Here is a 17167-nt window from a genome sequence, read left to right on the forward strand (position 1 = left end):
AGACATTTACAAAATATATTTTTCTTTTAAAAATTTGAAAAAAAATTATCCACAACCCACTTCTCTCTCTCCCACTTTCTTTTCTCTGCAATAACCAACTTTTTTCTTTTTTATTTTCTGAAGAAAAAAAAAATTAATAGTTTGCACATGCATAGCATGTGTGGAAAAATACTAGTGAATATATAATAGAAACAAATATACTTTTCACTATCATGATTTTTACCAAACTAATGTTAATTTCATGTCTCTTCTCTTCTTTATTTTTGGTGTTTGTATAAGAGACAGGCTACGATACCCTCCCGTATCCCATACCTTTTATTTTTATTTTTTTAATTTACAACAATTTAATATGATGGGAACCTGATGAATTGGTCATCAGGTTATCCATTCAAATTTTGACACATGGCAATTTTTTATAAAAAATATTACCAATTTAACAACACATTTGTCATCAATTAGTAATATTGTCTATATAATAAAGTAATCTGGGGTTCATATCCAAAACCAATTGGCAATGGATGGAGTGGCCCAAACCCTTATAAACTCATAGGCAAGGTCCCATTTTTCCCATGTGGGATGTGTATATTCTCAACACACACGCCGCACGTGTGGCGAATTTTCAAGCCATACACGTGGACAACTTTGGGTGACGTGGAGCCCGTGTGGCCATGAGGCATGCACACGTAGGTAACCCGCTCTGATACCATGATAAAGTAATCTGGGGTTCACATCCAAAACCAATTGGCAATGGATGGAGTGGCCCAAACCCTTATAAATCCATAGGCAAGGTCCCATTTTTCCCATGTGGGATGTGTATATTCTCAACACTATATATCTGTAAATATTGTCCTAAATGGAGTAAATACCAAAATGTTTACCCCAATTATACAATCAAGAATTATATTACTTGAATGAGGACACATGCTTTGTTTGATATAAATATGAAAATTTACCGCTTGTACAACACATTTGTCGTCAATTTTATAAAATGGTTCATAAATTGGTAAATGTTGTCTTAGACCTTATAATTACCACAAACAGAACATTTATTACAATATTTTTAATCATTTGTCCTTATATTGGTAATAAGCGTTATCAGAGATGTAATTATTTTCTCAATGAGAAAGATTACATAAGATACCACCCAATTACACATTCGAGAACTCTATTACGTGAATGATGACACATACTCTATTTGGTATGAAATACGAAGATTTACCACTTGTACAACACATTTGTCGTCAATTTTGTAAAGTAGTTCATAAATTAGTATATGTTGTCTTATACCTTGTAATTACCACAAACAGGACATTTATTACAATATTTTTGATCATTTGTCCTTATATCGGTAATAATCACTGTCAATAATGTAATTATCTTCTCAATGAGGAAGATTACACAAGGTACCACCCAATTACACATTCGAGAACTCTATTACGTGAATGAGGACACATGCTCTATTTGGTATGAAATATGAAGATTTACCACTCGTACAACACCACATTTGTTGTCAATTTTGTAAAATAGTTCATAAATTGGTATATGTTGTCTTAGACCTTGTAATTACCACAAACAGGACATTTATTACAATTTTTTTTTTTATCATTTATCCTTTTTTTTTTAACAAAGTAATCATTCATTAATCTCAAACCAGAATGGCGCGCACTGATTTATCCTTATATTCGTAATAATCGCTATCAATGATGTAATTATTTTCTCACTGAGGAACATTACACAAGGTACCACCCAATTACATAGTTAAGAGCTATATAACCTATATTACGTAAATTAGGACACATGCTCTATTTAGTCTAAAATATGAAGATTTACCACCTAAAACAACACATTCGTTTTTAATTTTATAAAATGATTCATAACTTGTAAATGTGGTCCGAGACCTTGTAATTACCAAAAAGATGACATTTTTTACAACATTTTTCGTCATTTCTCCCTTTTTTTTTTTATAAATATGATCGTATGTGGGATAAGTGCCATAATAGAATTAAATTTCCATATCTATAAGGTAACATATTGTCATCATATAAGTAAATTAATGATAAATTACTCAAAGTAGACCTCAGTTATAATTGATTAAGGAAAGTATTAATAGTGTACTTAATTAGTAATAAAAGACTCATTACTTTTTTTTTTTAGAGAAAAAGATTCTATAATAAATTACTAATGATTTAGTTAAGGGGTAAACATACGGTTACCAACCTTTTAAATATTCAAGACCATTGGATATATTATTAATCCAACGGTCTAAAATATTCAAAAAAATGGTTGTATAGCAAACGGCCCAACACCTTAAAATTTTCCGTTTGTATAATAATTTTGTAGTTTCGTCACTTTGTTCGCAAAAGTTTTATTTATGTAACTGATAACTAAAATGACGAACACTTTGCTGAGCCCTATATATTTTATTAAACTAATCATAGTCATGAAGTTTTTACTAATATATTGTGCAGTAGGCCGGAGGAGCCATTTAAGTTTGTTCTAGACCTCTTAATTCCATCTATACTAGAGATATGTTTAGTGTCATAATGTAATTTTGCTTCTGTTGTTCCATATTGATGTCGTATCGTCCGTAATCGGTTAAAGTCTTGACCCCGAAAAATATAAAGTTACATAATGTAATTACGGATAGTATATAGCGAATTTACATCCCTCCAACTTACAGGTAGTTATTATCACGCTGATTGTTGACGTACGTAGTAGCTCGAGCTAGGGACCTAGCTGCTTCTTATAGCTAATCTAGGCATCTGATCACTGTATACGCGTACTCACACCATATTTTTTTCGAATTTCAATTAATGACAAAGGGTTAGTAGTTTGACGCATGTGGATGAAATGATATGCATGACAGTTGCTTATATGGGAATGGGACCAATCGGGTCCCGTCCTATATATAAATCACCAAAAACATTTAATAGAAGCATAACAAATGACTGTAAAGCAAACTGGGAGCTAAACACCAAGAGAGTGGCTTCACCGGAAGATCCAAAATACAGGAAACTAAACTAGCTATGAAACCCAAAGACCTTTTCCAGCTGACCCCTTTCTCTTACTCTTAGATTCTTCATGGTCTCATAAGTAGTACTACTACTCTGTATATATAGACCTAGCCTCCTTATGTTGAATCAGTACTACTCCTCGTCGTCGTCGTCGATGAACTCAGTCATGAGTAGCTCATCGGCGACATGGGAAGAGAAGGCTTTCGCTGAAGACGCGGCCGGTTCGCTTGGCGGCGGTGGTTGCATATGGCCGCCTAGGTCTTATTCTTGCAGTTTTTGTATGAGGGAGTTCAGGTCGGCTCAAGCTCTTGGGGGTCACATGAATGTTCACAGAAGAGACAGAGCTAGACTCAAGCAATGTCTTCACAACACTAGTACTGCTAATCCTACACTAGCTACAGATCATCATGTCCCTCATCACCTTAAAAATCATAGCCATAGCTTTGTTGCATCTTGTCCTTTTTCAGCTCCTAGGGCTTTTCTCTCTCCTTGTTCTTCTTCAAATTGTTGTTCCGCTGCTGCTGCAGCGTCTTGGTCAGATTCGAAACCAGCTAATCTACCGGAGAAGAATGTCATGGTGATGAGGTCATCATCAGAAGAAGATCATTCTATTGTAAGCCTGCAGGGTGGTAATCAAGTTGGGGATTATGTCGAAACCGATTTGTCAGTGGGGTTGATTAATACAGTTGTTAGAGGAAACAGACAATTAGCTGGGTCTTGTGGGGAAGAGGCAAGCACTTGTAAAAGGCCTAAGATTGCTTCTGCTATGAACACAGCACCATTTCCATTCTTTCTCCAATCTGCAGAGGTAACTGGACTTATGGCTGCAGCTAACTCCATGGAAGATTTGGATCTTGAGCTCAGGCTTGGTGACCCAACTCCCAAGGTCAAATGACCCAACTACAACTTCTGGGCATGCACTAATTGAATGGCTGATCGATCTTCATATTCCTCTTATTTGGAAGAAGAGAGAATTTAATCAGTTTAGTTTTGCTGCTTAATTTAATTTAGTTTTCCCACTCTTTCTTGGTTAACCTTTGAAACAAAATCAAACATGCCAACTTAGTGGAGGTATCATGATCATGTGCACATAATTGTACTCGAAGTTAATCGATTAATGCACTTTTAATTCTTGATTTTATTTCTCAGCTCATTGATATTCAATCTTTTATCCATTCTGATATGTATATTTATGATCTTACTATCAGACACACTGTGTAAGTTGGGTCATCAACTCATAACTGAATGTTGTGGTGGTAGATACTGCAGTAACTAAATGCTCGTAAGATCTGGAAAACTCTTGCTTAGGGTTTATGAGGTGTGTTCTACCTCACAGAGCTAGATGAAGGTGAAGATACAACTAGCTCCCCAGCACATCTGGCTGGATAATACATAGCAGTGTGTTATCAATAGTGTAGTAATTTAGTTTTCTGTTCAAGTTTCAAAAAAATTATTCAAACAGGAACTTCTGTGTTGTAAACAGTAAGAACCACTAGTTGACTGCCAGTACTCTCAAACAGTTAAATCATGACACGGAGAAAGCTTTGATCATCTCTGTTTTATGTGGGACTGTTTTTGTTTCCTGCACCTGCCAAGTGCTCTGAGGAGGGGGAACGTAATTAACTGTATCTATAAGGTTTTGTTACTTTGTAAAAGAGTGAAATTTAGAACTGACAAGTAACTGTCATCAAGAGTCACTTCAGCTACAATATCCTAGCTTATAATTAAATTAACTGTAGTACTACTGCCGCGGTTGATCACACAAATACTATGACATGAAATTATATTATATTGTATATATATATACACACACACACACTACTGTTAATATTTCTTCCTGGACCTCCAAAAACAACTAATTAATTTTTCACTTTGTGCTCATTTCAATCTTAGTCTTGTATTACAAATCTTCATATAATTGAAGGTCAAAGTAACAAAATCTGGTATGTAAAAATCGAAAAGAAGTATACACGGATCCGAATGCCAAACCCACCTTCTCTAGATTCGTTTTCTTCTAATATTCTAGCTCGATATATACGGTATATAATTGTCTCTAATCCTCCCAATAGTCCGCCAACCATATCGAATCAAATTGAATTAAATAGTATTAACACAAGAAAGATCACATCACAAATTGGCACTATTTACGCGTCCGTTTGTTTTTACTCTTGTATATATCTAGTGTAGCCTTGTGAGTTGTGGCTACCTGTTAAAACTGCTAATGTGCATTAAAAACCTCCCAAGTCTCAACGACCAATCACCAACCCTAGAACCCTAATAATTAATGTCCAAATTAGTTTTCAATAATAAACCAATGTCAAAACCCTAGAAGTAGGCGCCTGCAAGTTAATGTGATCGTTCTGGCTATAGCAGAAGAGCCACCGTGCGTGGTATCTATTATATTAACACACCGATGGTTCCTGCAGAATACACGGTGAGCTAGCAGCAAAGCTAGGACTAGGAATAAGTGATTTTCAACGTTTGCTTTATATGGTAAGTTGATGATGAAACGTTCACCGCTTGTGCCTTATGTACAGAGGGAATTTATATACAGTTATCCATTTTTGGGTTGAAGATGAAGAACTACTTGACATGGTGGATTCTGCTTCATGCTTTTGGACGTGGTTTTCGAGGTGGAGTAAATGAATGAGGGGGAAGTGAAAGTGAGGTTTGCTTATAACTTTGGGTTCGATGAAGGAGCTGTTTTGATGTAAGGAGGGAGATGAAGCTCGCTACAGCTATGCTAGGTTAAAATGGAAACTATTTATACTTGGGGCACTGTCTGGTCTAGCAGTTTTTAGTGTGATCGGGTTTTGGCAACAGTTATCGATGGGATAGCTAGCTAGGTCTGGATTCTGATGTGTGAGTGAGACTAGTACTGGCTCTTTAATTCATCACTGGTCAATCTGTTGCAGAGGCTGGGATATATGCACATGGGGCTTGTGGATGTGTCTCTGATGCATCCATCTTTTTCTTTCATGCTAGTTATGGGAAATATTAGAAGGGAATGAATTGAAGAGATGTACGTTCATACCCAACAAGTAACTGGATCACCAGCTAGCTTCATGGCCTTTGACAAACTAGATTGATAGGCACTAGACAGAGAAGACCACAGAAGACAGTGATCTTATTAAATAACTTCTGGCTTGGTTGGTTCTGGTAGTTTAATTTGTTTGGCACATGCGCAGGCGTTAAATTATGAATTAAGAAGATTAAGAAACTGATTGAATCTACAGAAAAGAAAATTAGAGATGTTGTTCATCCTTATATAGATTAGTTAATTAATCTAAATTATTATATGTTTTAGGATGTAAATCTACAAGTTAAAGAAGAGATCCAGTCATGGATATCATTCGCTTCCAATCAAGTTAGCATGAGAATATGAGATGGTGTGTATAATCTCACTGACAATAGCTCATGTTTATATTTGTCTAGAATAGATACGTACCTTTGAATCTTACATTTTGACCACATTTTTGGTCTTTTTCTTGGGCATTCCTTTGAGTATATAGTGTTAAATGCCCCCTCGATCCATAGTTTGCATCATTGAAGATCTTCCCTTGCCCATAGTCAAAAAACAAAAGACAGTACTACCGGTGGTAGTCACCCATTAATACTAGTTAAATTTACACTCGTTGAATGGTAAACTTTGATTTGCCTAGTACGCGTTGAGTCACATATTATTTATGCAATTGTGCCCCATAATTATGAAAATTGATTTGTCTTCCATGCTATTTTACACTTTTTTAATCCATTTCCTTTTATTTGCAGGAAACCATGCATTGAGGATAAAATGACCATTTGAGGCTTGAAATGCAAAGATTTGAAGATAGGAGAAGAAGATACGGAAATTGGAAGAAAATTGCAAATTAATTTTTCCGACGATTTTTCCTGCGACTTTTTGGGTGAACTTTTCCAGCAAGCCACCAGTCATGGAGGATCCTTTCTCCAGCGAAGGAGGACCATGGTTGTGAGAATCTCTCACCACTTGAAATTCAAACATCTTCCTACACCTTGTCCTTTTGTCACCTTGCAAATATGAGACCATTTGGGGGACAATAGTGTAAGAGCATATCTTGCACATCTTGGGACCAAAGGGACATAGCTAATCAAAAGAGGCCAAAAACCTAATCTTCATCATTCTTGACTCCATTCATCATCTTCATCTCACCAAGACATCCCATTTTCTCTCTACAACACCAGACCACCATTTTCCACCTCCATAACCACCATTTCCACCACCACACTCATCTTCCCACCAATTCCATAACCCTCCATCACCAAAAATCATTACTAGCTACCCTTAGTTTTACCATTCCATATCATCAAGAGCTTGGAACAAGGAGAAGAAGACATCCACCATCTCATGAGCTTGGAGACCCATCTCCACCACCACTTTTGGCATCATCAATAGTCACTCTTCATTCTCTAACTCTTTACTCTTGATGTATCTTAGAGTGTTGAAATTTGTCTATCCAGTTATGAGTGAGTAGTGAATTTGTCTATCTAGCCAATCTTGTATGATATTGTTGTGAATCCTATGTTTGATGCAATTTTCCATTACCACATTCACATGCTAAATCAAAAAGTGAATGCCTATATTTGAATTTGACTAGTTTAAGTATAATGCATTTGTCATCTCATGATTAGTGTTTTGAGATTAGTCACCTCTAAACATTAAGAGCATGAAATTAGCACACCATGTGTGCATATGAGGGTAGTGAGTTAAAATCACCTAGACTTAGGATTGGTTTGCTTGCTTGGTTATCTAAACTCTAATCTTTATGCATCTAGGAATAATGAATTGAGACTTACCCGGTAATAGGATTTGTTCTTAGATAGTTAATTCTAGACTTATTTGGTTGGAATTGATCAAATTAACTCAAAGAAGTTTAGGCCTTAGTACTCTTACCGGGATGCTAAGAGGGTAATTGGGTATTTAGGAGTGCATCACTTGTAGTTTGAGCATCAATGCATGCAAGGGAGGCTATGGTGGACAACCTAAGCTCTAACTCCCATCCATTTGATAACAACTTGTTTAGCTTAGCTTAGTTTACTTTACTTGCTCTTGTTGTTTCAATTTGAATCGAAACTATTCCCAACATCAAATCAAATATCTACATACCATCTTGCACACAGTCACGATGAACTTTGGTTCACTCGTGAGCATTTGTTTGTGATTGTACATTTGCATATTCTTCTAGTTTTTCTTTCGGTTTTCCCTAGCTAAGAAAAGATTTACCAATTCTCATGGGTTCGGCATCCTTACTTAATCCCCTATTCTATAACTTGTATTTCTTGCACCTGAGGGTGGCGTAAATGCTGACAGTACGATGGTGAAATAAAATGACTGTCAGCGTAAAGTGTAAAACGAAATAGATACAAAACTTAACGAGCATGAAAATTGTTAAAAATAATTCGCATTACGACAAGTACAATATTAAGGATGTTTAGACCAATACGAAATCATTCTTTATTACAAAAACAGGCAAGTAGCCTAACATATTACACGGCCTATAGAAGGGAAGTCCCAAAAGAAAGAACAAAACGAGTTGTATTAAGCCCAAACCTCTAAAACAATCCAAATTGAGAACCGCCGAATCACATCAATGCCGTTCACCGCTGAAAACCGCCGCTGCGTAATCCGGTGCATCACTTCACCGGCATAGACCACCAATATGGGCCTATAGAACTACAACACCCAACATCTAAAATGATTTCCAAGTTGGTCTTGAACCGTTGAACCTAGTCCAATCCTGAAAAGGGTAGTCCACTATTGGGCTTTCACCCCGTGCTGGGTGTACTATAAAGCCGAACTTGTGACCTGTACTTTTGTCATCTCCCTCACTCCGCTTGGGTGGCAAATCGTCTTGCTGGAACACGACGAAAATGGCGGAGAGCCTCGCAAGTCCGAGATGGTCCCTCAGGGGAACGACTGCCCTCGTCACCGGCGGCACTCGTGGAATTGGGTACGCCGCAGTGGAGGAGCTAGCTGCGCTTGGTGCGTTTGTGTTCACCTGTTCTCGGAACTCAGCAGAACTCGAAAGGTGCCTTAAGGAATGGTCCGGTAAGGGGCTCCGTGTCACTGGGGTTGTCTGCGATGTTTCGACTAAATCCGAGAGAGAAAAACTAATGGAGCAAGTGGGTGTTTCTTTCACTGGGAAGCTCAATATATTTGTAAGCTCAAAAACTTAGCCCGCTACTATTTTGTATAAATGTATCAGACATTTGATTGTGGGTGTCAGTTCAATCTGAACTGGTGTGTTGTTGTGTCTTGGTGGAACTAGGTAAACAATGTTGGGACAAACATAAGGAAGCCAACTACTGAGTACACTTCGGAAGAGTATTCAAAAGTAATGGCTACTAATTTGGAATCCACATACAATCTGTGCCAACTTGCGCATCCGCTTTTGAAAGCATCTGGAGCAGGAAGCATTGTGTTCATATCATCTGTGGCTGGTTCGGTGAGCATTGGTTCCGGGACCATTTATGCAGCAACTAAAGGTCAGCCCGTTACTCTCATTTAATGTCTAAGTTTGCAATGTGATATTTTACATTATAGGAAGGGAAAAGGCAAATGCTACAGTCTATGTTGTTTGCTATTTTCAGCTGCGATCAATCAGCTCACGAAAAATCTGGCATGTGAATGGGCGAAAGACAATATCAGGAGCAATGCTGTTGCTCCTTGGTACACCAGAACCTCACTCGTTGAACACGTAAGTACTTGTACTCTTAATTCATTATCATCATTTAGAAGCTTTGCATATGTGAAATAGTGTAACCTAGAGGAGATTAAATTGGTGTGTCCTTTTTTCTGAGGTTACTTAGTATAGGCACCTAGGCAGTTAATTCCATGCGTAGAAATGTACATGCTCAATCAGATAGATATGAATATATGATGATGTCCTGTTTTGTACGAAAGTGTAGATAATAGGTATCTGCTATGCTTGTTGCTTAGTGTATCTGAGTTAGAACAGTTGCAAAAGCCTATCTGATAGCATTATTATGTTCCAATGAAACTCAATTATAAGACTTTGGACAGTATCTCAGGCTGAATAAAGGTATGATTTTTTAGTCCCACTGTGGGGACTATATACCCCATATTCCAATCGGCTAATATGCTCTTGTCTCTCTTTCTTGCCCTACCTGTCTTCTCTTGTAGATGATATTCAATAATTACTAATTTTAGTGAAACAGAAGTTGCTGAGGGAATTCTGCAAAAGGTCCTGATGCCATAGTCCTTGGGTTACAACTTACTTGTAATTCAAGAATTACTTGTGTGCAACATGGATTTGATCATGAATTAGATTAATCCTCAGGGCATCTCCGCTGAAAGCTTTCTTAGTAATCATGGTTTGACTTTATGTTGGGGATGGTCCTTTATATCGATCATCTAAAACATCCATCAACATCAATGATGAATAGGGCAGACACCTATTGACTTCAGATACTAAATATATATGAATTATGGTTCACTTTAATCTTTTAATCTTCATTTGTGCTTAGATTACATGGAGAATAACTTTTGCAGCATATCGCCATAAGTTAATTGTAGTGTCTTTTGTGTATCATAGAGAATAACTCTTAGCTTTTCATGAGTGTGCATTCACTTTGAGAAGAATCGTATTTTTACATGCCCACATTCCAAGGAATCGAGGATTAAAACCTAAATTAGTTATTGTCCCACCGTATAGTTAAAGCTTTGTCATTGCACTGGCTATGCTGAGGTCCTGATTCTTGAGTTTCATTTGCTTTATCATTGCCCTGGTTATGCTGAGGTCCTCATTCTTGAGTTTCATTCTTATCTAACATCACAGTTCGATTAGTTTTCTTCGGATCTAACTCTTCCTAGGTAGCAAGTACAGCTGGAATCTTGGTTAAGTGGCATCTCAGCCAATGTAGGCACGGATTGACCAAGTAGCAGTTGGTAGTCACTTATGCATTTTCCATTGCTTATTTCAGGGCTAAGCCCTGTCAAGAAACACTACACCATGAATCTTGCAAGCTGACAAATAGATTTTCATCTAGATGAAGATGTTGCACAGTTCAAAGACATGTTTGCCACATATTAGGGATAGTTACTTAGTGCAGTTTTTTGGTTATGTAAGATTGGATCTGCAACGGAGATTAATGAAATTGAGTTTGTTGAAAGCATTCAAATTGACTTGTGCTAAATGCTAATGATTCTCTATTATCAATCAATAATATTTGGTTCACTAAATTTAAGAACATTATCTGACTCGGGTGTGCTCCATTCCTGCTCACAGATGCTGGAGGACAAGAAGTTTGTGGAAGAGATAACCTCTCGTACCCCTCTCAATCGTGTTGCAGAACCTGAGGAGGTCTCATCCTTGGTAGCCTTCCTCTGCCTACCAGCTGCTTCATACATCACCGGACAGATTATATCTGTTGATGGAGGCATGACTGCTAACAGTTTTTGCCCCTCTAAGATACCACAATGAGCCTTCTTATCAGGTGTCTTATCTTTCTTGCATTACAGATTCTGTTTAACTTGCCTTCCCTCAATGCGTTTTGTTCTGTTAATCATGGGCATAAAGCCAAAATATACCCTAGACATTTCATTTGCTGAATCTACTTTGAATTCCATTTCACAAATGGTCTAGCTCACCCCATTGAAATTATCATGCTTTGCGCATTTGTTTCATGATGTGATTGTAACAGTGGACTCACCAAAGATGCGTCAGTTTTTCATTTCTACAAATGTGAGCTCATTCTGCACTTCATTTATTAATTACCTGAACTCCTTTCTCCTCGTCGATCATTATGTACACTTGAATCCATTTTCCTTAGTAGTTGTATCACTCACTATTCACCTCAATCTGTACTTGAGAAACCTAGAAACAAACTTTGTTACTATCGAAACCGTCGGATTAGTTCATTATAGTATTGTGCCTCCCCCAAATATAGACTCATCCAACGATTCTCGACTTCAGAGTTGGAAAAAATATTGCTGCAAACTTTGACCAATGAACCAGTGACACAACAGAACTCGTTAAGATATCATTAAATTCCGGAAATTGATACTAGGAAGTGCATGACTCATGTTCCTATTTCCAAAGCAGCAACCACGGTTGGAGAAAACTAAAATATCCTAGTGCTGCAGGGAGGCGCAGAAAGCTTTGCTAAATCTTTCTCTGGGTTTCCAACGGAAACCTACTCCTCTGGGAAACCCCCATGAGTCTTCGTAAACCCACTGACGTGGGTATCTGGGCCTTTGCTTCTCTACGTGTCCATTCAACCTCAAACCTTCCCTCCACGTCTCCCAGACCCTAACCCGCTTCTAGATCTCATACGTGTATAGCCCTCTGTTTCAATTTACAAGGTTTTTGACCCAGCAAGGAGACTTGACCTAACCCTGGTCAGACCGAGGTTAAAGAGTGAGTCAGTCAGGGACTGTGTCTAACCGACGTGGCGGTTCTCAGTGCGTGTAGGTCATCACATGCCGGATCTCATTGCTCGACAGCCCATACCTCATACGTGGCGACTCTTCACCGGTCGTTGGTGGTTCCAACGGTGAACGTTGTTGTTGTGGGCACTACCAGTAAAGTCGGGTCCCAAAGTCCCTTTTTTTTCCATGTATTGCTATTTTTTTCTTTTTGGTCGGAAAAAAAATATTACTAATTTTGGAGTTCGATAATTATTAACCTTAAAAATAACGTAACCTGCCATGAACAGAGGAATTGCACCCTCGGATCCACGTCAGCTACCTCCACGCGTCCACTTAGTAGTTCACTCAACCTCAGATATTTGTCTCAACAAATCTCCCGGTTTGAAATATGACCTCACACGTGTCTCTACCTCCCTCGTTTTCACTTTTTCTGAACCTTTTCTTTGACAACTGGAAACTTAAATACTTTTAACTAAAATCACGAATATTACTCAATTTTCACAGATTTTGATATTTTTGTATTTACTTTTATAAATCATTCAATTTGTATTCTATCTTCAATAATGTTTACATAATCAGTAATTGACAAAGAAAATTATGCTTAATCACCTTTTAATGTAAATTCAATGGTGAAATAAATTATTTTTAAGTTGAGTTGTTTTGTTTTCAACTATTGAGTTTACATCCAATTGTGCTTGGGCATAATTTATTTGATAAGTTATTGAACCACTAATTCTTTCTTACACCTTAATTTATCATTTCGTTCAAAATCATTAATTTGCTTACCTCCACGGGACTATTTCTTATAAACATGCCCTAATAACAAGCAAGAATTTTCCAAAAGATTACTATAATTACGGTCAGTCTTGTCAGTCTAGATAAATAGTTAGTCGCCGCAACACACTTTCTCAAAATTTAGCACCAACCTCGACTCAATTAGTAGTCGCTCGGTCGCTCCTTCACCTATCTTTTTTTTCAACTTCTCGTAAAAAGAATGAAGTAGTTTTGATATTAGAATATGAAAAGTCAAAAGCAAAGAAATAAGTTGCTCTTTGACCCGCCTAGCGAGCAAAATCTTCTTTTCTTCTAGAATTATCTCTGACATATTTCTCCCGTTGCTATTGAGAATTTATAACAATCTAGTTCTTAGGAATAGTAATAATAGATTGCGCAAGTCAAATCAACCACATGCATATACACTAAATTTAAAACTTGCAAATATAACGACTCAAAACTGTTTATTAAATTTTAGTTATCAAATTCACCATTCTCTTACACTTATCATTTATGTTATTTTGAAATGTCAAGAAATAGATAATAGTGTGTATATATATATATAAAGAGTTTGTTAATGGAAATTATGTGGGTCTTTTTTAACATAAGAAACAAAATTCATGTTAAGTGATCAGGGAATCAGAGTTGTTGAATTTACCGTTTTCGTATATAAAAAAAAAAGGTTGAATTTACCATAAAAGAGGTGGTAATGGGGTATGGGAAAGCGGACCTAACACGAAGCTGTTAACCTGCGATGTCGCCACGTGGTGGGATCCTGCGCATTAAGGACGGTAAACAATAATAAAAGAGAGAGGGGTCGGTCGATCAAGGACCACATGCGTGTCAGAAAAAGGACACCGTATGGACCTACCGTGTCCAACCGAGAGTAGTGCCACGTATACGTGTCAAAAAGATGGAGCACGTGTTGTTAAATCAGGGATGAGAGAGAAAGGGTTGGTGATTCGACCAACGGTGGAGATGTGGCTCTCCCTCTCGCCTTGGTATTCCGTAGTTCGACGTCATACCAACTGTACAGTGTCGGATCCTCCTGCCCGCTATGGTGACGGGCAAGCTGCCCGTGATTAGGCGCTGCGTGGCCCCCAGCCGAAATTGTTTGAGGGGCATGAGGTGTCCCTCATTTTCTTTAGAAAAAGCTTCAGAGCAGAGCCATTTTAATGGGTCTTGCCCTTTGAGCTCGTTTCAGAGATCCTAAAATATATTTCTGTTCTCCCCTTCCCCTCTGCTCTTGTTACCCAAATTGTGTCCTCTGTAACCAACAAGTACAGAGAATTAAAGAGTTTTGGTTTTTGGTTTCGGTTCATTCTTGTCTTCTCAATCTTTCGAGGAGCAACCAATGGCTGGAATTTGCTGCGGTCTAGTTGGAGAAAGCGAGACTTCAGCTCCGATTGAACCAAGCTCCCGGACCTCGAGACGCCGGAGATTGGATCTTTTGTCGATTAAGTGTATTGCCGCCGATCACATGGCGCTGCAGCAGGCGGTGGATAACGGCCGGAAGCGGCAGAAGCTTGATCTGTTGCGGTCCTTGTCTCGGGACTGCGAAAAACGTGAAGTGTCAGACGCAACTATGCGTTTGGATGGCGAGGAGGCGGTTATTTCACGTGGAGAGTCCAAAGCTTTGCATGCGGAAAACGAAGTGGTCGTTCCGCCGCGGGTGGTGCGGGAACCCCCGCGCTTCGGTTGCACTTCGGTTTGCGGAAGGAGAAGAGATATGGAGGACGCCGTTTCGATTCACCCTACGCTCTGTCGAAACGACGCTTCCGACTCCGATGGATGCCACTTCTACGGTGTTTACGACGGCCACGGTTGCTCTCATGTAAGTCCACTACTACTAAATTCAATCTCTTGAAATTGATGAACTCCAAATTTCCAACTTCGAAATTCTAATAATTTTTGGTTTTTATTATCCAGGTTGCGTTGAAGTGCAAGGACAGGTTGCATGAGATCGTGAAAGAAGACCTGGAAAGACAGAGCGTCGTTCAATGGAAGGACACCATGGAGCGAAGCTTCTCGAAAATGGACCAAGAGGTCGAGGCCGGGAACCAAGTCCTTCAGAGTCCCAACTGCAGATGCGAGCTCCAGACTCCGCAGTGCGACGCCGTGGGGTCCACCGCCGTCGTGGCGGTGGTGACTCCGGAGAAGATCATCGTCTCCAATTGCGGCGACTCCCGCGCCGTGCTCTGCCGGGGCGGCGCCGCCGTGCCTCTCTCCTCCGATCATAAGGTGAGGGATCTCTTGGGATTCAAATTCATTGAACCGAAATTTCACTGTTCTTGTCGCGGCGCGTGGACTACGTGCCAATCATTTAGAGTGACGAGTGTGTCCTCCACTAACTCGTTTTTGCTATTATTTTATTTACAGCCTGACCGACCAGACGAGCTGCACCGGATCGAAGCCGCCGGAGGGCGCGTGATCTACTGGGACGGCCCTAGAGTCCTCGGAGTGCTCGCCATGTCGCGAGCCATCGGCGACAACTATCTCAAACCGTACGTTATATCGGAGCCGGAGGTGACGATCATGGACCGGACGGCGGAGGACGAGTGTTTGATTCTGGCCAGCGACGGCCTTTGGGACGTCGTCTCAAACGACACCGCTTGCGGCGTCGCACGCATGTGCCTGCGCGCGCAGAAGACGCGAGGAGCTTCGGGCGGTGACGTGGCGGACGGGGAGTCGTCGGGCGGCGAGAATTCCGACAAGGCGTGCGCCGACGCCTCCATTCTGCTGACGAAGCTGGCCCTGGCGAGGCAGAGTTCGGATAACGTCAGCGTGGTGGTGGTGGATTTGAGGAGGCATGACAGACCGTGATGATGAGCTATGCGACGTCGTTTTTATGTTATACTAATACTAATGTAGCCGCAGTGGGGAAATTTACCAAATTAGTGGCTTTTCATTTGTTGATTGTTAGTTGTAAAAGCTGCTGGGTTTCTCTTATTAACAAGGTTTTAAGAGAAATGAGGAATTGAAGATTTCCCCTTAGATGTGGTTTAATTTAGGTTTTCTTATTAAGGGTTCGTTTTTCTTGGTTCTTTTCAACCTTCACAGGTCTGCAGAAGGTTGCAGGGTTGTGATATACATCTAAAGAGTGAATATGTACGATGGTTGGTTTTTTGTTTTCGTTATTTCCTCTCCCCTTTTCCAAATTTTATGCAATCAAAATCGGTGCTTTGATGTCCATCATCGGAAGTAGGGAATCTTGCAACTTTGTACTCACATTTCGGCCAGCTTTGCTTTATTTTGAGTTTCAGAGTACTAAACGGTGTGGATGGCCTAAATTGAGTAAAATTGTTGATTGAGATGTTGGATCTAACGAGTACACACATATGCATTGAGGATCCATCAGGTGAGATGGTTTGGAGAGATATTTCGTTGATTTGTTCAATCTATTGATCAATTTTTTTTTTTTTTTTGAAATGATTGATCAATGTTTGTGACATGATTCGCCTAACCTACCAAGTATATTGCTAGGTCATTCGGTCTAACACTATTGAAATGTTAGGCCGGATGATCACTATTGATAACGGCCTATTGATATGTTAAGTCGAACGATCACTGTTTATCAATAGGCCGAACGATCAAATATTGGAGACAGCTTATTGATTTATTCAGCACTGTTTATCAATAGGCCGAACGATCAAATATTGGGGATAGTTTATTAAATACTTGGTCATTCGGCCTAACACCTATTAAAATGTTAGGCCGAACGATCACTATTGATAACTACATATTGTTATGTTAAGCCGAACGATCACTATTTATGAATAGGCCGGACGACAAAATATTGGAGATAGCTTATTGATTTATTCAGCTGTTTATCAATAGGCCGAGTAATCAAATATTGGGGATAGCTTATTGATTCATTCACCACTGTTTGGGTTCATCATTGAAACACAAGGTTCATTGATCTTGTCATTGTTTTAAGGTGTCATTAGGTCAAATCGGAGCAATAGGCACA

At 39.1% G+C, this 17167-nt stretch overlaps 3 protein-coding genes across 3 annotated transcripts; all 3 read left to right on the forward strand.

Annotated features, from left to right (window-relative positions):
- Window positions 1–2942: 2942 nt before the first annotated feature.
- LOC112179638 (probable transcriptional regulator RABBIT EARS) lies at window positions 2943–4143 on the forward strand. Its single transcript, XM_024318094.2, has one exon. It carries the CDS (start codon window positions 3133–3135, stop codon window positions 3907–3909), a length of 777 nt encoding a protein of 258 aa, XP_024173862.1. The 5' UTR covers window positions 2943–3132; the 3' UTR covers window positions 3910–4143.
- A 4460-nt stretch (window positions 4144–8603) lies between these two features.
- Window positions 8604–11694, forward strand: LOC112196446 (tropinone reductase homolog At5g06060). The gene is made up of 4 exons (XM_024336831.2): window positions 8604–9191; window positions 9302–9518; window positions 9624–9730; window positions 11282–11694. Exons 1-4 carry the CDS (start codon window positions 8904–8906, stop codon window positions 11474–11476), a joined length of 807 nt encoding a protein of 268 aa, XP_024192599.1. The 5' UTR covers window positions 8604–8903; the 3' UTR covers window positions 11477–11694.
- A 2678-nt stretch (window positions 11695–14372) lies between these two features.
- LOC112182826 (protein phosphatase 2C 37) lies at window positions 14373–16334 on the forward strand. Its single transcript, XM_024321371.2, has 3 exons — window positions 14373–15031; window positions 15127–15438; window positions 15577–16334. The coding sequence occupies exons 1-3, from the start codon at window positions 14552–14554 to the stop codon at window positions 16018–16020; spliced, it is 1236 nt and encodes a 411-aa protein (XP_024177139.1). The 5' UTR covers window positions 14373–14551; the 3' UTR covers window positions 16021–16334.
- Window positions 16335–17167: the final 833 nt, after the last annotated feature.

Source organism: Rosa chinensis, chromosome 1 (genome assembly GCF_002994745.2).
Source record: "Rosa chinensis cultivar Old Blush chromosome 1, RchiOBHm-V2, whole genome shotgun sequence".
Lineage (NCBI taxonomy): Eukaryota > Viridiplantae > Streptophyta > Magnoliopsida > Rosales > Rosaceae > Rosa > Rosa chinensis.

Excerpts from the sequence above, each read along its gene's own strand:
- LOC112179638 (XM_024318094.2), top strand. The coding sequence starts at position 3,133 with ATGTTGAATCAGTACTACTCCTCGTCGTCGTCGTCGATGAACTCAGTC.
- LOC112196446 (XM_024336831.2), top strand. The coding sequence starts at position 8,904 with ATGGCGGAGAGCCTCGCAAGTCCGAGATGGTCCCTCAGGGGAACGACT. Across the intron at positions 9,192-9,301 it reads CTGGGAAGCTCAATATATTT|GTAAACAATGTTGGGACAAA; the intron begins GTAAGCTCAAAA and ends TGGTGGAACTAG. Across the intron at positions 9,519-9,623 it reads CATTTATGCAGCAACTAAAG|CTGCGATCAATCAGCTCACG; the intron begins GTCAGCCCGTTA and ends TGCTATTTTCAG.
- LOC112182826 (XM_024321371.2), top strand. The coding sequence starts at position 14,552 with ATGGCTGGAATTTGCTGCGGTCTAGTTGGAGAAAGCGAGACTTCAGCT. Across the intron at positions 15,032-15,126 it reads ACGGCCACGGTTGCTCTCAT|GTTGCGTTGAAGTGCAAGGA; the intron begins GTAAGTCCACTA and ends TTTATTATCCAG. Across the intron at positions 15,439-15,576 it reads CTCTCTCCTCCGATCATAAG|CCTGACCGACCAGACGAGCT; the intron begins GTGAGGGATCTC and ends TTTTATTTACAG.